This window comes from Microtus oregoni, unplaced genomic scaffold (genome assembly GCF_018167655.1).
Source record: "Microtus oregoni isolate MIOR12 unplaced genomic scaffold, Mior012 000070F_ref0000104, whole genome shotgun sequence".
Lineage (NCBI taxonomy): Eukaryota > Metazoa > Chordata > Mammalia > Rodentia > Cricetidae > Microtus > Microtus oregoni.
Genome location: NW_024543977.1, coordinates 7,991,790 through 8,016,083, shown reverse-complemented (window position 1 = coordinate 8,016,083; position 24,294 = coordinate 7,991,790). Strand labels below are relative to the sequence as shown.

General features: G+C 40.3%; 1 protein-coding gene across 1 annotated transcript in view; it reads left to right on the top strand.

Moving 5' to 3' along the window:
• Mpp7 (membrane palmitoylated protein 7) overlaps nucleotides 1-21,234 on the top strand; it is a 232,795-nt gene extending 211,561 nt beyond the window's left edge. Inside the window, exons 13-17 of the mRNA XM_041641578.1 lie at nucleotides 5,168-5,248; nucleotides 14,444-14,537; nucleotides 15,557-15,665; nucleotides 17,594-17,737; nucleotides 18,429-21,234. Coding sequence (XP_041497512.1) covers nucleotides 5,168-5,248; nucleotides 14,444-14,537; nucleotides 15,557-15,665; nucleotides 17,594-17,737; nucleotides 18,429-18,608 — 608 coding nt within the window. The 3' untranslated portion in view covers nucleotides 18,609-21,234. The remainder of the gene's footprint in view (nucleotides 1-5,167; nucleotides 5,249-14,443; nucleotides 14,538-15,556; nucleotides 15,666-17,593; nucleotides 17,738-18,428) is intronic.
• The last annotated feature ends 3,060 nt before the right edge of the window (nucleotides 21,235-24,294 follow it).

Below are 24,294 nucleotides of genomic sequence, written 5' to 3'. Positions count from 1 at the left end.
CATACTAGGTTAGTGTTCCACTACAGATTTCTATCCTAAGCCCTATGAAACGTTTGTACAATGAAGCATATCATTAATTTATATTTGTTCTGTAAGTTTTCCTGGAATGACGGGGCCAAACATCTATTCACCCCAAGTAGGACACTGACAACACACCAAAGAAACAGCTCCCTACAAGTTATCACAGGAAATCAATGGATTTGTTGGGGTTCCTTACAAGGGCATAGGTGACTCTGGTTCAGTAGGCCCACCCCAGCATGGAGGATGACTTAAGAAAAGTACATCCTCAGAGCTCCCTACACATCTCAGGCAGCTCCACCCAAGATTCTCCTCCCCATGGCAGTTAATGCACTGCTCATGAGACCCCGATGAGGGCCTGGAAATTGTACAGCTTTTTTGGCTTCCTGAGGGCTTCTCACTTTCAGGACAGACATCCCAAGTTCTGTGAACCTCCCTCCAGGAATGAACCGGCTGCAGATGGCATTCCGGGCTTGACCATGAGCACTCTTTATTTTTAGATGAGAAAGTGCATCAACCTTAGTTTGCCATCTCCATTTCAAACTAAAATCAATTCAGTGAGCTCTGGGACTTTCGCTTGTGCATCATTGTGTTTGAGATTCCAGAATCGTAAATGAAAACTACCATAACACATGCATCTAAGCTGTCCAGGTTTGGTACACACTTCGGGTTATTCAGCCTTCCTAGAGTGTGTCGGACGGAGTATCTTCAGAATGTGTGTTGAGAGATCAGCAGATTATATTGATACCAGTTTTGTTAGCCACAAGCATAGACAATCACCACTCAAAGTGTGGGCACTGGGAAAGAGTGAACAAGTCCAGGGCATTGGACGTCATCACCATAGACGGCGCAGAGCCTGACTTCATGTTTCATCTACATTGTTTTAGAGAGAGTGTAGGCAGTGTGGGGAAATGTAGACTTTTCAATCACAGGAGCTTTGGAATAACCTGGGAGCCACATTCCAGTGCACCCTTTCAAAACAGACATGACTTCTCATTGTCTTAGCTTTCTCATCTGTAAAATGAAGATGACACTTTCAGAGATGTGTTGAAAGTTCTTAATGGCCTGCATAGCAGATGCCTGCCACATGAGAACCTCTCTTACTAGAGTTCCCATCAAACCAAAGCCAAATGAGCTGAAGATTTTCAGCATAAACTTTGATCCATTTTGTCATTAACAAGAGCCATTGAACATAAACTGTACAATCATATAAATGTGTTTCACCAAGTGTGGTAAAGGTTCATATACTGAAGGGCACAGTGAATTCTCTCAACAGAGGCACATGTATGAGTTAACTTGCTCATACTTCTCCATTCTAAATATAAAGAAGCCAAGTAAAAGTGATGTAATTGTGCCCGCTGGGATCGGGGGTATTCGGATACAGGTGTGAATGTGGGGTTTTGTTTCTGATTGTTTTTTTTTTTTTTGTAGTCAATAAGAGGCTTTCTTTCCCAGAATGGGTGCAAAATGAGCAGCAGCCCCACAGGGAAGTTGCCTTGTGTGCGTCTGATAAGCAGTTTCATAAAAAGAGTGATTTTAAATTCTGTCCTTTGGACTTTTTATGAGACTGTGTCTATATTTGCAGATTATGATCTAGAATAATCTAAAACTCACGAAATTCAGATCAAATCCTTTTTTCTGGTCATTCCTGATGGGAGTGAGTGTGGCTTTATAACTAGGTAGCTGAAATTGGTTTGTGAGGGTGAGGTCCATAGTTGTCATATGGGACTGAAAGTAAGTGTGGCCAGAACTTAGGAGTGACATCCTGGGATTGGCATAGGATTCCCTACTGAGTAAGACAACTAGTTTTTGCTCCTGAGTTAAAATAAATCATTGGTTTTAGAGGCTGGGGGGTGGCAATAATTGTTCTTATTTATTGTCATTTGGGTAGTGTGTGAAATAAGGAGTGTTCAACTTCAAAGAGTCTTTCTAGGAAGGGCTAAGGACTGAGACATATGAAAAGAACCAATTTCCCACCATATTCTTTCCTGGAGCAGGGCCCTCTATGCTCTACTATTTGGCATACTTTGGGGGCATAAGTAACCAGTTACTTATCTATAAATTGACGGTACACACAGTGGTATTCCTTTGAAACACTCTTTTCCTTTTTCTTTTTTCAAGAATATATTCTTCATATGTTTGTGCCTTATGGAATACATAGCCTTCGTGTGGTTTCAGTAGCACCATCGGTGTCTGTCTGCTTGCCACTCCCCATAGAGCTCTCTTCCTAGTGTCAGGTTTTACCATGTGGACATTTACATGAAAATCTCAGTCCTTTCTTCCTTAGTGTATTGTGAGCCTTTGCAGAAAGCAGAGAATTAGAATTCCTTCTAGCAGCACTCATCACCTTCTGCTCTTGCTGAAGGTTAAGAGTCACATTCAGTATATGTCCTGAATGTATTATCTGACCACTACATCCAGGCGCCCTCAGCCCGCATGCCTGTAGTTCACTCGTGCTTTACCCCCATGAGACGCACATTGCATGACATTTAACCAACTGGTCTAGACCCTGAGGATGTGAGACACTGGTAGCACACCAGCCTAGCACATGTGAGACCCAGGGCTCTTGTTCCAGTAATGCTGTGGGAGCACATTCTGGTCCTTCAGGCAATAGCCTTTAAGATACCAGCCCACTTGGGCGTGGTCTCTTATACTGTAAAAGCAGTTGCAAAGCATTTTCCCTCTCTTTCTTGCTTCTGGCTCCCGCTTTCAGCTGCTAGACTCTGTTCCTGTTTGTGCAGAGGACTGGTATCTAGGACAGGGATCTGTAAGTTTTTCCCTTAAATAAATAACCCTTTTATTATTCAGATCTGAACTGGTGTGGGATTGTTTTGTGACTTCCATCTTCACAGTAATACGAAACATATTTAAGTGTATATAATTTGCCAACTGTAGAAATAGTAGGTGAGTGAGGCAGGAGATGTCTTTGTATTCACGGACCTCACAGTCTGTTAGAGGATCAAGGCAAGTAAGCAAGCGTGTGTAATTAGTGTCATAGGTCCTTTGAAGTGGGAAAGTGTAGGAAACCTGTGAACTTGGTACATAACCCAAAGTTAGTGTAGGGCTAGAAGCCAACCTTCTGTGGCATTGGCTGCACTTCCATCACTCAGGTTAATGTTCTCAAGCCTAGTCATTTGTATTTTTTCACTTTGATACACTTGGCACATTGTCCTCTTGTTAGTTAAGGTTGCCTTCCTCTTTCTCTTCATGATAGTCACCTTTGTCACTATAGCAAAATATTTGAGCAAACAACTTAAAAAGAATAAGATTTCTTTAGGATCACGGTTATGTGGTTCTATCCATGGCAAGCTGATGCTATTGCTTTGAGACTCTGGGTCATGCAGAAGCACCAGAGTGGAAGGGCATTGAGGAGCAGGTCACTCACTTCATGGTGACCAAGAAAAAGAATGAAACTGAGAAAGGCTCCAAGGTCAAGGTATGCCTTCTGACTTGGACTCCACCTTTCAGCCATTGGTCAAGCCCAGCCCTTACAATCCAATCACATCAACGGCCATCCAAGCTTTTAATGTAACTTTAGGGAGAACACCTCGCTAGCAGATCCACAACACTTCAGTAAACCTGGTCATGATGTTTATCCAAATTCTGGTGTCCACTCTATCTGGACCCAGGGACCTTGTTTCAGTACTTGTTTGTACACTGTGGTTCTTGAGCCCTTAAATCTGACCTCCTAAGTGGATGCAGACATCTGACTTTGTTGCATGTTTTCCTTTTGGTCATGCCAAGTGTGTTTGTACTGAAGCACAAGTCGTATTATCAGAAATTACATTCTTATTTTCTCTGTTATGCTGTTGCTAAGGGAGCATATTAATTTAGAAAGGGGATCTATATGTTCTAGTAAGCTGTAGTAACTGTTACCATCACTCAAGCATGTCTTTGCAATTTCATCGAGTCTTAGAGAACAGAGGGAAGTTTACAGAGAAACAGGCTCCTGTCAGCCATGTAGAAAAGGTAGAAGATGTAGTAGGACAAGGTGGGGCTAGAAGTGCCAGTGGGGGTGGAAGGTACGGTCCACAGTTTTGCCCCTTTACCTGTCCCCACACCCTCCCATCCACTCACAGTGCCCACTTGGCTGGCCTCAGCTCTGTGTACCTGCAAGCACATCATTATTCTTTTCTTAGGATCTCTCTGCCCCAAAGATGAGGAGAAAGGGGAGATAAAGGATGCAAAGGCAGGCACCTGTGTGTACTGAGTTCTTGTCCTTTCTTCCAAGAAAGGGAGCTTTGTGATGCAGACTGAGGGCACACTTGACCTTGCTGAGGTAGGGTCACCTTGTCTAGTATCAGAGGAGAAGTTTGGATAGGAGCAAATGAGGACCTAGCTCAGGACAGGCTGGCTTCTGGGCCAGTATTCTGTCTACTTCTATCTACAGTTCATCCATAGACCTAACCACAAGTTGTATGAGGTTTAAGATGGGGAAGGAATACTAACCCTGAGGCTGATACCTTTATGACTTTTGATTTCAGGCCAGTGTTCACAGCCACTCTTTGGTGGTTTTCATTAACTAGTCATTCTCATTAAATGCAAGGTGTATCTGCCATCTTTCTTCTTCATGGTACATGCCATTTGCCTTCCTCATCATCTGTGTCTGTGCATTTAATTTGTTTAAATGGGTAAGGCCTGTGGCAACTTTCAGATGTTTAGGGCTGTCTGGAATTCTGTAGGGTAAGATGTCATGACAGAGCTCTGTGAACATATAAAATGCATAATTGCACACTTAAAATGCTTGATTAAATTTGTATCCAAAATTAGGTCAAGACCAATGATTTTCTTTTATTGAAATCAGAAAACATTTTAAAATGAAATTATCACTCAGGACTGTACAGTACAATTTGTAGATGAAAATATTTTAGGCTGTTGTAAATGGATTACTAGGTAATACACTAAGTTATTCTCTTTTGTTGATTTTTATTGATCGCTACATTTTTCTCTGGTCCCCTCCCAGCTTCTCCCCTCCCCTTCAACCCTCCCGCTAAGTTATTCTTGAGTATGTTTTAAGTAGTCTAGAAAAACAGGTAGGCATATAAACTATTCTGAAACAACTCTAGGAGCCCAGTTCTTTTCATTTGTACAGATTAACTTGGAATGCAGGATTAGACCCTTGTTCTCAGTTTCTCTGCTTTGTTTTCAGGTCCTGTCGGAGTTGGGCTGAATGAGCTGAAGCGGAAGCTGTTGATGAGTGACACCCAACACTATGGAGTGACAGTACCCCGTGAGCCCTCTAGCACACAGTGTTTCTCTAATGACATTAGTAATGGTTCTTAGTGACATTTCTCCTTAGACCTGTGTTCTAGAGCTCCTCAGCTCTGCACAGCGCCATCACATTAGAGAAGGAACTGGGGCACCAGAGACTCAAGGGATTTCCCCACACTCCGCACATTATTGACGGGTTATTTCTTTATCTCAGTTTAGCTGCTTGAGATGTTTATGGTGGCTTAATGCATAGGTGACACCAACATTTAGTTACAAATTATCTTATAAATAAAAGTCTTACTGTTATGTTCCCCAAAGTTCTAGTGTTTACCAAGGTTTTTCATCAGTTTTATGATTAGAAAGACCAAACCACAGAGAACCTGGGGAGACTTCTCATAGCACCAATGTTTCTTAATTACCTTTCATGTGTAGCAATTGGCAGGTAGTGTTTCAAATAGGCTTTCCATAGCTTAATTGACCAAACATGGTAAGCTTCTTTTAGTTATACAGAATTAGATCTATTTTTATAAAAATGGTTTTCATATGAAATACGATACTTGAAACATTTTGATCTCCAGAATAAATGCCATTTGACTACTTAATATGTTGATGTTAGAAAGCGGTCTGAAAGGCCAAATTGGAAAGTTGGCTTTTTTAAGTGGTTTTAGTGCTGCATTTAAAGAAAATCATTTGTGTATTGCCCTTAGCAATGTTCTCTCATTTTGGAAGAGTTCAACTGTATTTTAAAATTAGAGTGCTCTGCTACCTCCAGTTACTTCTTGTTACTACATTTTTCCAAATTACTGTTTGTAATCACTTTTAGCTGTAAGTAAGGGGACTTCTGGTTTTCAACAACCAAGATGTAGAAACATGTAGAATGGTGCAGGTTGGGTTTTTTTCTTTTAATTCCCTTCTCTTACAGATGTTGAATTCCAATGTACAGGTAATTAGAAAATTTTACCACCCAATTGCTAACTTTATCAGGTGCATAAGCGTGGGAGAAACCTAGAAAGTTGAAACCAGATTTATCACTTTCCTGCTATGTTGTCCCCTTCATATCCTCCACACCACAGAGTAGAACAGAGTCATAGAGGAGGAAGTGGGTAGGAAGGATGCTTCATTAGGAGGAGGAAGTGGGTAGAAGGATGCTTTACTGGGGGAAGGAAGTGGGTAGAAAGGATGCTTCACTGAGAGGAGGAAGTAGGTAGGGAGGATGCTTCACTGAGAGGAGGAAGGGGGTAGAAAGATGCCTCACTGGGAAGAGGAAGGGGGTAGAGAGGATGCTTCATTTGTACTTGGAATAAGGTTTATGACATCGCTTTTTAAGTTAGTTACTTTTGTTCAGTGCCTGACAGTACCAGCCTCAGAGAGCAAAGGAATGGATTCCATCCTGGTGGGGAAGGCAGTGGTCATAAATGTGGCTGAGACCGTGTACTTAGTAGAGAACCAGGAAGCATAGAGCAAGGCTAGAACTGTAGGCTAGCCTATACCTTCAAAGGCCTGTTCCTAATAATCTACTTCAGCTAGTCAGGCCTCATCTCCTGAAGGCTGCAGAGCTTTCAAAAATGATCCTACCAGCTGTGGAACAGCAGAACATGGGCTCTTGGGGATGTTTCATTCTCAAAACATGACACTTCTTATTCTCTCCTATGTAGCACTATCCCTTCAAAACTACTGTATCCCAGTAAATAGTAAAACCTAGTTTCCTTTGAGGATAAGTACTGTATATTAGATGTGGTCTGCTGTGATAGTTGTAGTGTTGCTGGGGATTCCAAAACAAAGCCACTGGAGTTGGTGGATTATGAGAGATGTGGAGCTGTGGCGCTTTTGTGCATTGATGGGAACTCAAGTCAACACTTTAGAAAACTAAGTACAACAAAACTAAACAAATACCATAGGAGCCACAAATTTAATTTCATTCCCAATGGACATATGTGGGCCATCAACAAAAGACATTTACTCTGATGTTCTTAGAAACATTCTTTTTTAATTAATGTTTTATTAATTTTTATTGAGCTCTGCATTTTCTCTGCTCCCCTCCCTGTCTTTCCCCTCCCCCCTTCCACCCTCCCCCAAGGTCCACATGCTCCCAATTTATTCAAGAGATCTTGTCTTTTTCTACTTTCTACTTCCCATATAGATTAGATCTGTGTATATCTCTCTTAGTGTCCTCATTGTTGTCTAGGTTCACTGGGATTGTGATTTGTGGGCTGGTTTTCTTTGCTTTATGTTTTAAAACCACTTATGAGTAAGTACATGTGATAATTGTCTTTCTGTGTCTGGGTTACCTCACTCAAAACAGTGTTTTCTAAATGCATCCATTTTCCTGCAAATTCAAGATATTGTTATTTTTTCCTGCTCTGTAGTACTCCAATGTATAAATGTACCACATTTTCCTTTATCCATTCTTCGCTCAAGGGGCATTTAGGTTGTAGAAACATTCTTTATGAGTGTCCAATAGGCTGAAAGCTACTTAGGTGCCACCGCTAGGTAAATCACAACTTATTGCATGTTGAATGCACAGGGATAGCACTCTGTAATTGCCTATACTATGAACTCATTCCATAAAGAGTAGACTGAGGAAGAGTGATGCAGATCTTTGGGAGCACTGGAATGTCTCAACCCAAGTGTGCACAGTCTGGGGAACTTGGTGCCAGACACTCTCATTAGTCACTAAAAGACAACCTAAGTCACTAACTCTTGAGTTCACTGTCTGTCAGTGTTATTAAAGACATAGACACAAGGAAGTAAGCAAAGTAAAAACAAATTTTGTTAAGGCGAACTCAGAGAAAGTGAGACATGGTGTTTGTTTGTTTGTTTGTTTGTTTTTATGAGGAAAGTAGAGGGAACTCTGGAGAGGAGGTGGAGTCCCCAGAGAGTAAGAGCCATTGAGCTGCTGACCTAGAGTCTTTCATTGGGCTCAGAGCAGAAAATGGGTAAGAGGGAGTTGGTTCCTATTAAGATTGGTTAATTCTCTGAGTATGTCATGGGCAAGACCACATAGGGAGCCCTGCACACTGTGCATGTTCCCTTGATGCAACCCAGGGAGATAATAACATGCTGTACCTGGGCTGCTTGCTCAGTTATGGTGATAACTCTGTTAGCTGATGGCTTTGGCTATCTGCTAGCTAGTAGCTCCTGTCAGCATTGCAGCTCACTGACCTTACAGGCCTCGCTGGTCTCTGAACTTGGCCAAGTCTTCTGCACATTAGTTAAACTATGCTTTCTTCACATGTTTCCATGACCAACTTGTAGTGTTAGCATGAACCATTTTTCTTTACTGTCTATGGAGAGTCAACTCTTACCATGGCTATCAAGATATATTGTCCTTGGTTACCTATATTTAGTTCCCTGTCTGCAAGGTGATCCAGGATTGTCTCCTTTCTGGGATAAGTGAAGGCATCTTAGAAGCTGATCTTACTTATAGTTTAGTCTGTTATAATTAGCTGCAATAGAAGCAAGGATACACAAAAGCTGTCTTGAGTGTGCTCCTTGGTGGAGCTCAAGAGAGTGGAAGTCAGTGGACCTGGTGACACTAACTGCTGTTTTCCCAGATCCTTTCCTCCTTATCCGGTCAGCTGGGTCATTTCATACCCAGTTGTAAGCCCTTGGTGTTTCCTTTCTCGCATTTTAAAATGTTGTATATACTGTTAGAGAACCTGTGGAGATGTCCCGCCCTATCAAAAAGCGAAGGCAGTTTCTTTATTAACCAATGAAAGTAACACATAGACAGATGACCCTCCTCTGTCAGGCTAGAAAGGCAACTCAAGTGGAATTCATGAGGCTGGCACTGTTCCGCTTTGTGTTAGAGCACTGATTGTATTATGGTTGTGCTGATCTTTGGATTTCATTAGTCTTTGTAAAACACATACACACACATGCAATATCTACACATGTTCATATAAGTCTTATATGTAAACTTTCCTGTGTCCTGCTCTGGTTTTTAAATGTTAAATGGAACTTCTTGTAGTTGAATTAATTATAATTCATTGATGTTTGGCTTCTTGGTTATGATGCTGTTACAATTAGGTCCGTGTAACTGGGGAAGCTGAAGGAACAGGGTGTGGTACCAGTCTGTACTATTTTTATAACTGCTTTCAAATATATTGTTTTTCCAGTAAAACAGGCAGCCACATGTTTAGTGAAAGTACTCATCTTAAAATATGTGTCCTTGTGTGGTTTTATCATTTGGACTTAATATAACTCAGTGGGCAAGGATATCACTAGATAATTTATGAGGCTACGGTCAGGTACGCATTTCATAATGCATGATGGCATCATGCAGCATGTGACTGTATTTTAAAGGGATACTAAATCTAGTACACACTGTTATTGTAGGGGAATGTGTTACAACTGTGAAGTTGCAGAGATAGCCTGACTTATCAGGAAACAAGGCTATACTTAGAGCCACAGTAGGATGGCTCTGGAGGGCTAGAGCTGCAACAGGACAACTCTGGAGGCTGGAGCCTCCTCAATAGGACAGCTCAGCCCTGGAGGGAAGGGATCCTGACTTATCAGGAAGCCAGGCTACCTGCAATGGAGGATGGTCTTCCCACAGGATGCAGCAATGCTGCTCTTCTCATGGAGAGCCCGCTACAGTTGAGCTCTGCTCTGTCCCTTTAAGGGAAGGTCCTAGCAGAGCTATCTGCTTCTTTGGCAGAAAAGTTGCTACTTTTCCTGCTCAGCCCCCACTTAGGGAGTGTCCCAGCAAGGTTCTTCTGTTCTGCTCCACCTTGCTCAGCCCCCCTCAGGGAGCGTCTCAGCAAGGTTTTTCAGCTCAGTCCCCTAAGGGGCATCCCAACCAGGTTCTCTGTGCCAGCCAGTGAAGACCATTACCCAATACTCTTTTGAGATTTATTTGGGAAGGAGAGTGACTGTCTCTGCATGGAGGGATAAAGGGTAGCCTCCAAGTGAACAGGCTGAGAGGCTTATATAGGGCTTCTTAGGGGAATAGTTTTCCAAGGGAGAAGAGGGGTTGTTTAGTTTTCCATGCTAAGAGATTGGTTAGTTTAGTTGGTAAGGGGCAGAGATGGCTCTGATTTCATGGTCAAACTGTGTTTCTTTCACTGGTCCTTTTTAGACTTTTGACTCTAATCTTGGGACCAGGGTGTATTTTTTTTTTTTTTTTTTTTTTTACTGGCTCTGACGTAGTATGATTTTTTTTTGGCACTGGTTCAGTTTCAGGGCTTTTTTTTTTTTTTTTTTTTTTTTTTAACTGGCTTTGGGGTCAGTCAGAGTGCTCAGTGATTGGTTGGTTTCCTTCTCCAGTTGTCTCTATTACCTTACAGTTTGGCTCAAACAGCTGAAAGATAACAAACAAAGGCTCTGTGGTAGATGGGCATTACATTCAGATCTGTGCATTCCACATCCTTAGTCTGGGCTTTGAACACCTTTCATCATTACCCACACTTCCTGCCAATGTTTTCATAGAGCTCAAACTACCCATGCTCTAGAAGATGTAACCGTCAAAAGAATGCCTCATTTGCCGCCTTCGAAATCTTCTCACAGGCATTTTGAGGGCTTGTTACTGAGTTGAAGACTTCCAATTAGACCTGAGATACTTCTCAGTAAAGAAGTAGGAGCCATGGCTAACATTTGGAGCTGTCCTCAATGTTCTTTTCTCCTACTAGCTGCTCTGATACCTCTGAAAGTTTCTAACCTGGTGCGTATAGGTACAGAGGGCTCTGTATATTAGGGCAATGGTCCCCAAAATGGGTGCTGTGCATGCTCAGTCATGATGTAAATCTCTTACAGTTGAGCAAGCACAGTATTTTCTTTATTACTAGAAAATTCGTGCAGAGAAAAGTCTCAGTTTTTGACTTCCAGTGTTGTGGGGTTTTGTTTGGTTTTTGTTCACTATTTGGTAAAGGAACTCTGGGAAATATCAAAAGCAAAAATAATAAATGAATTTAGCCCCATTTACAAAGCAGAAAAAGTACTCATTTAAATAATATTTCTACTCTTGAATATGTATCATGAAAGACACACTCAACAAAATCATTTTCTACTGTGAAGTGTGGTGCTTGTTTTCATGATGGAATAAAACTTATCAGTCCTTAATCCTGCTTTGGAAAGACTGACATTCCATTAAGAACAGCACTACTTCTTGGTGTTCCATGGGGGAGGGGAGAGCGACTGTTGAAGGACCTTTATAGTAAAATATATTTGCTGGTTTGGTAAAGAGAATTAGGATTTAGAACATAACTGAGTTATTTGGCCTTAAAAATTTATTGCTTTGTGGCCAGCATGACAGCTTTGCAGATAAAGGAGCCTCCGACCAAGCCTGGGAACCTGAGTTTGGTCCCCAGTACCTATATGGTGGAAGGAGGGGAGCAACACTCTAGCAAGTTGTCCTTAGACCTCCACGTGCACACCGTAGTGTGCACCTCACAAATAAATAAACAAATATTAGGTTAATACATAAGTAAATTTTTAATGATTTTTTAAGTGTTGCCTTTCTCAGCTCATAGTTTCCTGTTAAATATTATAAAAGATACAATTGAATATGTAAAATGAACATGGTTCTTTGTCAGCCTCTGTCTGCACATGTGCAAGCGTCCTCACAGGCACAGCGAGGAATTCTCTCAGAAGAGTTCCCGCTCTTCCCCAGACCGCCAAGTGCAGCTCTACTCTCATCACTTGGAGATTCATTGTAATCCTCAGCATTTTGTGTTGAATTACACAGTGAAAGCTGATTTGGTTTTGCACAGACAGGTTTTTCATTTTTTTTTTCCAGTTCAGCATGAGTTTGCCACATTCTTGATGACGTTTGATGCCTCAAACTTCAGCAATTCTTGGGTGGCATTTTTTGCATGGAAATGCTACAGTCTCTCAGCATGCTCACCTGATGGTGGCTACTGAGGTTCCTCCATCACCCTCACTGTTGACTATTAACAAATACAGCACCAGGGTGAACTTTGTGCACAAGAATTTGAAAAAACAGGTTTTGTTTCCCTTGAACAACAAGCAGGAGGATGGTTGGACTGTAGGCTTAAATGTGTTTAGAAACTACAGGACGCCTGGTAGGGTGATGACTCCACTGGGAAGCTGCTCATCTTGTAAGCAGGGTGTCCTGATATCAGTCACCATGACACAATGTAACAAACCACCAGAGGTGATAGGAAGGCAGAAACAGGTGAATCCCTGCGGCTCTCTGGATAGCTAGCCTAACTCTGCTAGGCGAGTTGCAGGTTTAGGAAGGGGCCTGTCTAAAGAAACAAAGTGAATGGCTCCTGAACAATGACACCTTAAGTTACCCTCTGGCCTTCATATACATCATGGTGTCTGTGTGTGTGTGTGTGCGCGCGCGAGCACACACACCAAAAACAAAACAACCCTTTAATTAAAAAAGAAACCTATCCCACTACAGTTTTTACTTTAAAGCATTTCTATTTTATTAAACTAGGAAGAAATAGTGTACTGGAATGTTGATTTGACTGTTAATCACTTTATTCCTGAAGTGAGCATGGGTTTGTTTCATTTGAGAAGGTCTCTTCTTTGCTTGTCTTTCCTGAGGCTATTTTGATTGATAACTCTTTTCATTCAGTTATGTAAATTCTGCTGGCTTGAATCTGAGCTGTACATACAAAGGCAGAAGGTACTTTTAGACCAATGTTGGTTTCTAAAGAGAATTAACATACTCCCCTCTCTACTTCTCCACTTTTCAGTTCCCTCCACACTCTTAATTCACACACACCTTGCTAATCTTGCTGAGCAGGGTTTTTGTTGTTGTTGTTTGTTTGTTTGTTTGTTTAGAATGACAATACCTTTTTCAACCAAGGTGCATCTACCTGGGGACTCAGGTGCCATAACTCAAGGGACTCCAAAAGTTAATTGGATGGTGGCTCTGCCTTTTGCTTCCTCACACCGTAAATATTAATGACACAGACAAATGGGAGCAGGTGAAGTGAAAGAAGCTTTGGTTTAGATTTGTTCTCAGCATTTATGTGCCCAGCTTGTATTTCACCATGGGGTATGACATTAACACAGCTACCAAGATGTAGCCTCAGTCTTTCTTAACTGTCCATATCTAGTTCCGTATCTATGGGGTGATCTGGGATAATCTCTTTTCTGGACTGAGGTAACCTTCTTCATTAAAAGCCATCTTTCCCCAGTTAGGTAAGTTGCACTTAGCTTCACTGAAAGCATGAATATTTGAGAGATCATCAGTGTCTTGTGTACATCCCCAGGGTTTCATGGGAGTCAGACAGACAGACAGCCTGACAGCATTGGCCTTTCTTCCTCCAGGCCCTGTCCTTTCTCTTACCTACTCAGCTTGGCTGTCTCATGACCAGCTACAGGCCCTCCTCTTTCTCTTTCTTGACATTCCCTACCTCACTCTTTTAAATCTAGCATGTTTTAAGTTCTGCATGTGTTTTCAGTGTAACATTGGTGAGCAGTTGCATAGCCCTTTTCCCTAGTTCCCTACAGTAATCTAGCCCCTCCTTGTTACCAGTATGCCGTGGCTCCCCATGCAGGCCTCCGTATCCTTCCTGTTTTGTGTATTTTCAAGGTTCTCAGATAAGTGACAGGCATCCAGGACTTTTGATTCTAAGGGCAGGAAGGGTAAAGCTGCATGGGGTTTCATGTGTGTCCACATTGGAAAGTGTTGTGTTTTGTCATTGTTTTTCCACTAGCCTGTATTTTCTGCTTTTTTATACTTCTCTCAAAAATAAGTAGGCAACATTGTCAAAGGTTGCGAGAGGCTCTTGTTACTAACTTGGCAGCAGTTGTAAATAATTCATGGAGGTATTTGATTTCATTTAGTTGGTGAAACAGAATACTGAAGGTACATGCCATGTACTATGTGAAGAAAGTTTACCTTCCACCCAGTGAACACTGTGCTTACTTTAGCAAAGTAAATAAATAAATAAATCAGTATGCAACATGATAAACAAGTTATTTGCAAAAGAAAGATGATTTCCTGGGGTGTGGGTTAAACTCTACACATATGACTACTTTTATGTATTTACTCATATTGAAGATTCTTCAAAGGTATGAGTAATGATCAGACCCGTGGTGCAATTAGACATTGTAATGACAGTGGAGAACTCTGAACTTATCCTCCACTGTACTTTGCCAGTTAATTCACTTTTTTCCATATGTTTTTAAAAACATCTTGTATAGGAAACTAACTTAATGTACTTGATTTTTTTTTAAAATACTTTAAGGTAACTGATATAGACTTCTCAACTCCTTTTCTATCAAATCACAGATACCACTAGAGCAAGACGAAGCCAAGAAAGTGATGGTGTGGAATATATTTTTATTTCTAAGCATTTGTTTGAGACAGATGTACAAAATAACAAGTATGTGAAATTTTGTTGAATTTTTTCTATTGCCACTGTGTTTAAGCTATTGCCCGCATATCTAGTTTTAGATAGCCCAGGGTTCCCTTCCGTTTGAAATGCATTTCACTTATTATAGTACTGTTTGAAGTCCTTACAAAATGGTAGTTTAGTTAGTAATCACGGATGTTCACGTCTAATTTTTTTTTAGTACCTAGGAGCTACTACATTTCTGTGCAGCTAAATCCGTAAGAATTATTTTGAAGCATGAGTAAAACCTCCCAGGGTATTTCTGTGACTTTTTTTTTTCCAGTCCAGTAATTGAATCTCAACACATAACTTGGGCAGGACTTTATTTTAAAAATTAATGGCCAGCTATATGATATGCTTGCGCCATAATCTTCATGCACACCTAAGTCTCATTGGCACTTCCAGCATTGGAGTAAAGCTGCCATGCTGCACACACCGTCTCCTCCAGCTAACTCCTACCCCACCCTCCCTCAGTTTTCCATTGCTGAGGTGTGGCTACTCAGGGCGTCAGAAGTAGGGTGTATTTTCACGCAGTATTGTGGGATTTTATTAAAACATCAAAATGCTTTCTTCAAGTTTGGCCCTATGACTGTGTTTTTATAGCACATAATCGCTGCCCTGGTTCCATTAGCCACCTCCCAGCTCCTGTGGCTGCAGTGCCCAGCTCTTTTACTCTGTAGTGTGCAGTGAAATTCCAGTAGTTTCTATTGTTTGGTTTTATTGCCTTGCATTAGTTCTGAAAGGGGGTGATGGAAAACATTAACGCTCTACTGAACCAAAGTACTTTTTTGGGCTTAAGTGTAATACAAGCAAGTGTTACTGATTTGAAAATGTAGGAGATTTTTTTCAAATTGACATTTGCTGAAATGCTTGGTTCTGTTTATTTTATTAAATACAGCAAAAAAATTTTACATGTTCAGCAAAAATACCTTTTGCCTATGAAGTATAACTTGCCACTTGTTTTTTTTCATATTCGCAAACCATCCTGATGAGTGTCTAATTTTCTGCAGGTTCATTGAATATGGCGAATATAAAAACAACTACTATGGCACAAGTGTAGACTCAGTTCGCTCTGTCCTAGCTAAGAACAAAGTTTGTCTGCTGGATGTCCAGCCTCATGTAAGTAAACAAAGCATGCCGTTCCTGTCAGTCTCCTGCCGCATGTCAGAGTGAGCTTCATAGAAAGTCTGTTCATTTAAATGTAGGTTGGTTAAGAAAAATAAACACATAATGTTATTAGAAAATAAGAGGAAAAGATGCCCTAAGGTCAGTGTTTATCTGTCTTGTTTTTATTCAGTCGAGTTCGCTGGCTATTACATGTTTATTTGGGATCTTTTAAAAATGTTGCATACATAACATGCTTTGTGTTATGCCTCGTTCTCAGTGTTTATAATCTGACAGTGGCATCTTAGATCATCATTCTCCTGTGCTAATCTGATCTTGTACACAATGTAGACATTTAAAGCCTGGCATAGCTGTGAGGCACTGTCCAGTAATATCTTGTCTGAGATGCCACAGAGAGACCTTGTGTATCACCCAGGGGCCTCTTGTGGGTACATTGAACTAAGAAGGCCAATGGATGAAAACATTTAATTCCTTATGTGATATTCTTTGTCCTCTGATTGGTACCCAAATCCAGCATTACCCTAGTCTTCCTGGAGCTGAAGATTCTTCTTTTAATGGTGGTAGTATTCTAGGATGCTTAGCTTCCCAATTATAGAACTTCTGCACCTCTTATGGATGAAGAAGCTAGAATTATAGAATCCTTAACATCACCTTGGAAGCTACCTTCTATCCAGGCACCAGGAGGAAGTGGGGCATATCTTCTTGTTCTCAACTCCCTGTCTGTGTACTGGACCTGGTTATTCCCAGACTCACTCGGTCCTTTCCTCATCCTCGCCATCACTATATCGCTCCCCTCAACACATAGAGTTCATCTACTTAACCTCACAGTGGGATAAATGAACTATTTAGACTATGGGGATTTCAATAATATCTCTCAGTTCTGACAATCCATCACACTTGACAATTCATCAGTTCAGTCTGCAGGAGTCAAAACTTAAAATCCAGATGAGAATTGTAGGAGCCAGAGGGGTCAAAGACACCAGGAGAACCCAGTCCACAGAATCAGCTAAGGAGGCTCATAAGGCTCAGAGACTGAAGTGGCAATCACAGAGCCTGCATGGGTCTGTGATAGGTCCTCTGTATATATGTTATGGTTGTATAACTGTATATTGCTCTTTATATACATTTAGTGGGAGTGGGGTCTCTGACTCTTTTACCTGCTCTTGAGACCCATTTCCTCCTACTGGGTTTCCTTGCCCAGCCTTGATATGAGGATTTGTGCCTAGCCTTTTTACATCTTGTTATGCCATGCTCAGCAGGTATCCCTGCAAGGCTGCTTTCTTTCTGAAGGGAAGTGAAGTAGAAGTAGATCTGGGGAGATGGGGGTGGGAATAGGTGCTGGGTGGGGAAACTGTGGTTTTCATGTATTGTATGAGAGAAGAATAAAATAAAAGAAATAAAAACAACCAAGGTATGTTGGTATATACCTGTAATCTAGCACTCTAGAAACTGAGGCAAGAGTATTAGGACTCTCAGGCAGGCTCCTATGCAATCCTACACAGTCCCAGACAAACCTGTCTCCAAACAAAGCAGGACTCTTGATGGGGAAGGGGAGGTGCTGGTTAACCTCACAGAGAGCAGAAAGACTGCACAGACTCCAGCTTCTAGCAGAGAGAATGTGAAAGAAATGGACAGCTTACAAACTGCCAACCTCATCACATCTTTTAGAAGCTTGGTCTAGGACCTAGTGTTCTAATGGTTTTAGTCACTGTCTTCCATAATAGCGGTGGTTAATTTCAAAACATTTAAAGTATAAATTGCCTTCTCTAGTTGCTTTTCAGTGATATTGTCACCTTAGTTCTCAGGAACTGATTGAATAATAACCTGACATTAAAGAATAATTTTAAGAAATTTTCTCCTTAGAAAAATCCAAAAATACATGAAATTATGAAGAAATTTGAAAAATCTTTTCTCTATTGCAGACAGTGAAGCACTTAAGGACACTGGAGTTCAAACCCTATGTGATATTTATAAAACCTCCATCAATAGAACGTTTGAGAGAGACAAGAAAAAATGCAAAGATTATTTCAAGCAGAGATGACCAAGGAACAGCAAAACCCTTCACAGTGGGTATTATGTTGGCTAGCCATTGGATAAGCAGCACCAAAATGCTTGCACGCAGTACTTAAGAACACTGTTGCAGATGAAGTTATGATCTAGACTCCTATAAGATAATAATGTTTTATTCTGTATGGTTTGAACAATGGTGTTGTGAATTCTTCTTGGTTCTATGAACTGATATTCTACTTTGTGGAACTGGGTATGGTAATGCACCCCTGTTACCTGAAACACTCAAGATGCAGGCACAGGACAATTGAGACTTAGAAATCATTCCCTTCTGCCTGAAATATTTGAAACCAAAGTGTTCTGCAGTAAGATTCTGTGTCTCCAACCAATATCCACATTAGTAGTATTAACCACTGTTTCTGAACTTCCTAGCACACACAAAGCTCTGGGTTTACTCCCAATGCCACCAAATGAACCAAAGAAAATATGTCAACAACTAAAGTTTGGTCTTGTGCACGCATACTGAGTTAACAGCAGCCCTGATATCTATGCTATTCGTGATATGCTCCTTAATGGTGCATTACAAATGACCCAGAAAGCCTGAAAAAGTAGTGATAGGGAAGGTGATTTTGTTTTTGGCTTGGTTTAAAATCTAAAATCACAGCTTTCAGTAAAGTCATTGTAAAATGTTTCTATTGATGTGAAATCATGTAATTGTCTAGTTGCTTAATCTGTTACTTGTTTTTATAGGAAGAAGACTTTCAAGAAATGATTAAATCGGCACAAATAATGGAAAGTCAATACGGCCATCTTTTTGACAAAATTATAATAAATGATGATCTCACTATGGCATTTAATGAGCTAAAAACAACATTTGACAAACTAGAGACTGATACCCATTGGGTCCCCGTGAGCTGGTTACATTCATAACTCAAGAAAATTTCCTTAATTGTGTTTTTTACAGAGTGCATGATTAGGTCAGCTACCATGTTTTTGGTAGGATTTTCTTAAACCTCTATCACTGTCATAGATGTAAAGTCTTTATAAAATTTCAATGTGGTTTTGTTTATATCTTTTAGAGCCTTATTTGAATCATATGACTGCGCAATCTAAAAGTCAGAATCGGCACAGCGTAAAACTTTGAATTCCCTGATTGCCCTTAGTTCTGTCTCTGTTGTGAGAGGCAGTGTATCAGAGTTCATGCCCCACCTTTACTTGCTGCCCTTCACTTTGCATGCTTGCAGTTGACAGCATGGACTTAGCCATCTTGGGCAGCTCCACAGGTTTGATTGAGCTGGAAATAAGACCTTATCCTATTACCGCTCCTGTGCACAGAGTATGTTCTTTGTGTGTTTGTTATTCTTAAGGAAGTAGCTCACATATTATAGTTTAGGAAATCCTTTGGAGTACATATAGATACTGCAAATATTCTATAAGGGAAAATGGATCCTTTTTTTTGTAAGTTGAGGGTCTTACTATGCTCTCTACACTGGCCTTGAACTCAGCCCTCCTTTGCCTCAACCTCCCAAGTACGGGTACATGCCACTGCAACAGGTTTGGAAATAGATTTAAGTAATATTATAGATGTAGACCAAAACCCTTCCTTGTGGTTTAGTAAGGATAATTATTTTAGGGCAAGCAATGATCACAAAGCAACTCCTGTTTTAACCAGTTACTTTTCAGAAGACATTTTTGTAGTCAAAATGTTTTATTCTCTTGCTTTGGAAGTTCTCAGCAAATTATAAGAATGAGATACATATTCTAAACGTGTAACACACATAGTTAAGGAAAAAGTGATCATGTTTCCGTACTGTGCAATCACCACATGTTTAAATTGTGCTACGGTGTGTTCTAGAAACCTTATATTGTGTTAACTTTTTTTGATCAAAATGATTATTAACATTGGCCAGATTTCATCTCAGCCTATTCTGAAAGAAGATGTATTTCTTAAATGTTTAGATGACATTGCTCCTTTTTCTTTGATGCTATAGGTCTCCAGCGAGTGAATAATTTATCGTATTACAAATCTATGGTTCAGAGAGCTCCTGCCATTCCTGTGAGCAGTGTGACTCAGCCAATAGGAAAACCATCACATCTATGACTTTAATACAAAAATATTTTTGTTGCTTTGAAGAGCGTTTAAATGTCATGCTTAAAGAAAAATAAAATATAGGGAAATTTTATATATTTGTGAGATATTTGAAAGACATATTTTTAGTTATCAAATAGGGTTATTCATAAAAGAAATTATATATAAAGATATAATTTAAAGTAGTAGTTTTACAAGCAAGGTCAGCATTCCATGTAAATATTTGACCTTGTTGCAGGTAGATCCCCACATGTTACATGTTCACTGTCATGTGATAGTGTCCTTGCTAACTTTCCTTATGACATGTCGGGTTACTGTGAGAAGCAGACACAGAAGTTACTCTAGAGACCTCATTATTCATTCAGTCCCACAGCCAGATCATTGGACTAATGAACATAGTCTATGCAAGTTCTGTATTTATTAATTAAATGATAAGCCATGCAGTTTAAACACGGATAGGATGGCTAGCAGATTCCTGTTCTGAAGCCAGTGACCTGTGTGGTCTGTCTAGAGGCACAAGTCTTAGAGAATTAATTGGTTTGCGTGGAATATTGGAGAATGCCTACACTTCTCATAAAGCAAGTTTCTGTACCAAGAATGATGAGGAATGCATACCAGCATAGGGCATTCTGTGGATACTTTAGGTATCCCAGTTTCCTTACTCCAAGATATCTTTGTTGATTTTTTTCTTTCTTTTTGGGATTGTTGTCTCCATTTTTTTATTTTAGGGTAGAACTTGTATAGTGCAGTGGAAATTTTGAGTCCTTATAAGTAGTATAGGTGATGGATGGAATGTTATGAAAATATAAATATCTGTATTTTTTAGACAAGAGCTAAACAACATTTTTTTAAATGATGAAAATAAAAGCAGTTTAAGAAATCAGGTGTCTTGTAGGCTTACCTGTGCTTTGATGCTTTCAAAGAGATTGAATTAGAATGTAATATGCCAGGCCAACAAAGGGCTGTGGATCCCTGTAGTAAGAGGCAACCTCTCTCTGCTCTCTGGCCTCAGCACTCCTACCACCGAGAAGAACACTCCGAGCTCTCAGCAGCCTGTTCCTGGGATGGCATGGCAGCCACTGTTAGAGAAGAAACAACTGTTTCAGTGTTTGTACAATTAAAATTGAACTTTGCGTGTAATGCTGTTCTCCTTGTCCACCTCCCAGTTAGAGCGGCCCAAATGTAAAGAGATAAAATTGAAACAATAACCATGGTTTCCCTGAGTAATGTGGAAACTTGGCATCTATAAGGCTGGCATTCCTGGTACTATATAATCATTGAGTGTGCCTAAAGTGTAGTCATTTAAAATGAGCAAACATGTAAATTCAGATTACAAAACTATGGAGTCAAAATGTCCCTAAAGATGCAGATTTTTATTTATTTTCCTTTGGCCCATGATGAATTTATTGATAAATGTAATGGAAAGTTTTTTAGTCTTAATAAAATATCTTCAAGCAATATATCTGCTTGAAAGTTGTGTAGTACTTGAGTACGCCATAATTGCTCTACCCTGTGTTGCTTTTTCCACGGTGGAACAAATTCCTTCCTTCACTATGATGTAATTTATTTGATCTTTCCATGCCTAAAATTGAATGTTATATTTCTTTTCAAATAATGCTTTCATCAAGATTATTGGACAGATGGAGCTCGCTGGGCTTAGTCTGTAAGTGTAGCAGTTTGAAGATGTACAGAAGGAGAATAGGATGGGTGGTCCAGACCAGTGTGTTAGGAATGCCCATCCTCACCTTTCCCGTCTGGAATCGGGATGCTACATCCTCCTCTTGATTTAGTTACATGAACGGACCTTGTCAGCTGGGCATAGGAGAACTGTCTTCTACCCTATGGAGCACCTAATTGATAATGGTCTTACTTCAGTCATTGTAGTTAGCCCAGCCCTTCTTCCACGGGAAGATTTATGATATAGCACTGAAGAGTCTGATTGATCAGGTGAGTGATCAATTGATTTTTATAGGGCTGAATCGAACTTGGGGCATTTCACCTGCTAGTCATACATATAACTACCACTGTATTAAGTCCCCAGCCCTGAATCTAAAGTTCTTGTTTGATTTCTGGTTTTTATGATTACCAGCTTTGAGACGTTGGTGGGTGGTACATTGAATATCTCATCATCATTTCTTGCCAGGAAGATGTGGAAAATATTATCAAACATCTGATAGGTTTTCTCTGGTCATAAAGTGACAGAATTCGTGTGGAATACTTAGAACGAAATGAAGTACAGAAGTACCCAGTGATGGTGAATTGCGTTTGATGGTGGTGGTTTCCGTCATAGTTTAATCATAGGTCAGTGTTCTTCATCACCCTGAGTAATAAACTCATGAGTCACAGCAAGTAATTTCTGCAATAACCTTTATTTTTGGGGAAGCTCCATTGCATTCAACCATGCAACACATTGTAATTAATAGGTAATTCTTAGTAGGACGGAAATCACATTTTTAAGCCACTGGCTCTGGTGTAATATACTTAATAACAATTTGGAAGAAATACCTCCTGGTTGATTCAGTGTCCTTTCTTCTGTCACCCTTCTTAAAGTCCTGGAAGGCAGGAACTATTTTGGTTACCATCCACCTTGTTTACCTACATAATCACTGTCTGACTGAGCTGTATTCATCATGGAAAGCCTGAGTCATTTGCCGTATGCTGTGGGAGATGCTCTCTATCTCATACTTGATAATAGAGAAACTGGGATCCTTGTGTCTTCATTTTTTTTTCCCATTGTAAGATAAAATACCCCAACAAAGTTAAAGTTGATCCGAATTAATCATGACAGACTTGTATGATTGATGTGAGTTAATCATGCTACCTATTTCAGGTTCCATGATCCCTTGCATTGGAGCTAAGAGAAATATCTGCATTCAACACAAGTACACAACGTGTAAGTCCATACACCCCCACCCGTTCTTCGTGCCCAGAGTGCTGGGCTTAAAGGCCCATGCCACTATGCCACGATGCCTATGCCATCATTCCTGACTTAAGTTGGCTTTCTTTAGTTTAAATTAAAATATAATTACACCCCAGCTTCCTCTCCTTTATGAATTTCATGCCCTCACACTTTTTCAAATCCCTACCCTACTCCTTCATTATTATTATTGTTTTACACAGATACACACAAAAATACATGCATACATACATACAGCCAGCCAAGTCCATTTAGTGTTGCTTGTGTGTAGATGGCTTTAGGACTGGCAAGTTGGTATTAGATACCCACTTAGGATGCTTATCCCTGTAGAAGATGTTTTTCCCCTTCTCACCAGTCATTAAATAACTTCATCTAGGGTGGGGCACCATAATACCCCCCCTTACTTGTTGGTGTGTCAATTGGTTGTGTCATTGTTCTGGTCTTGTTAGGTGACCATATTGTTGGAATTTCTTGGGTATACCTTCCCTGTCATCTCTAGAAGGCACAGTCTCAGCAGTTTTCCTGGTCCTCTAGCTCTTATAACCTCCTCCCCCTTACTTCCAAAATATTTCCTCTGCCTTAAGTATAGGTACTGTGTAATAGATGTGTCAATTGAAGCTGGTCACCTTATGGTCTGCTATTCTCTGAGCTTTGTTTGGTTTCTGTGATGTTCTCTGCCTGCTACAAAGAGAAACTTTATAAATGCGAGTATAAAGATGATTAGCATTTAAATTAAGTTAGGACATACATGTAATACAATGCTCTACGGCAGTGGTTCTCAATGTGTGGGTCACAACCCCTTTGTGTAGTCAAACAAATCCTTTCACAAGGGTTGCCTAAGACCATTGGAAAGCAAAAAGATTCACATTATAATTTAAAACAGCATAAAATTATAGTTATAAAGTAGAAATAAAAATAATTTTATGGTTGGGTCACCAAAAACATAGGAACTGTATTAAAAGGTCACAGCAATAGGAAAGATGACAAGCACTGCTCTACGACTCTTTCAAACATCCTTAGTGTCATTTATACTCCCTCACTCCTTTGCCTTCTGTAGTCTCCTCCCTGGTTAAAGCCTGGCCCACATTTTCCCTGTTTCCATCTCCACATCAACTCTATTCTCCTATTCGTCTTTCCAGGTCCCTTTCCTACCCTAGCCCCATGATCCGCTTTGTTTTTGCTTTCCTGGTTTCTGCTGTAACTGGGTGTAGTTAGAAACCTCAGATGAGAGAGAAAATTCAGCATTTGACTTTCTAGATCTGGGTGACCTTACTCAGTGTCCTACCTACTTTCTAGTTCCATCCAACTATCTACAGATTTCGTGATTTCACTGTTCTTGACAGTGACCAGTACTCCGTGGTGTATACACACTACTACTACCATTTTCACCATCTATTCTTCAGCTGAAGAACATTCAGGTTGTTTCCATTTCCTAGCTATTGTAAATAGAACAATAAGAACACAGCTAAACACGTGCCTGTGCAGTATGATGTTGAGTCTTCAGGCACGTGACAAAGCGTGCTGTAGCTGTTCATATAATAGGTTTATTTTGAACTTTTTGAGGATTCTCTGCAATGCTTTTTAGGGTGGCTACAAGCAGTTTGAGGGTC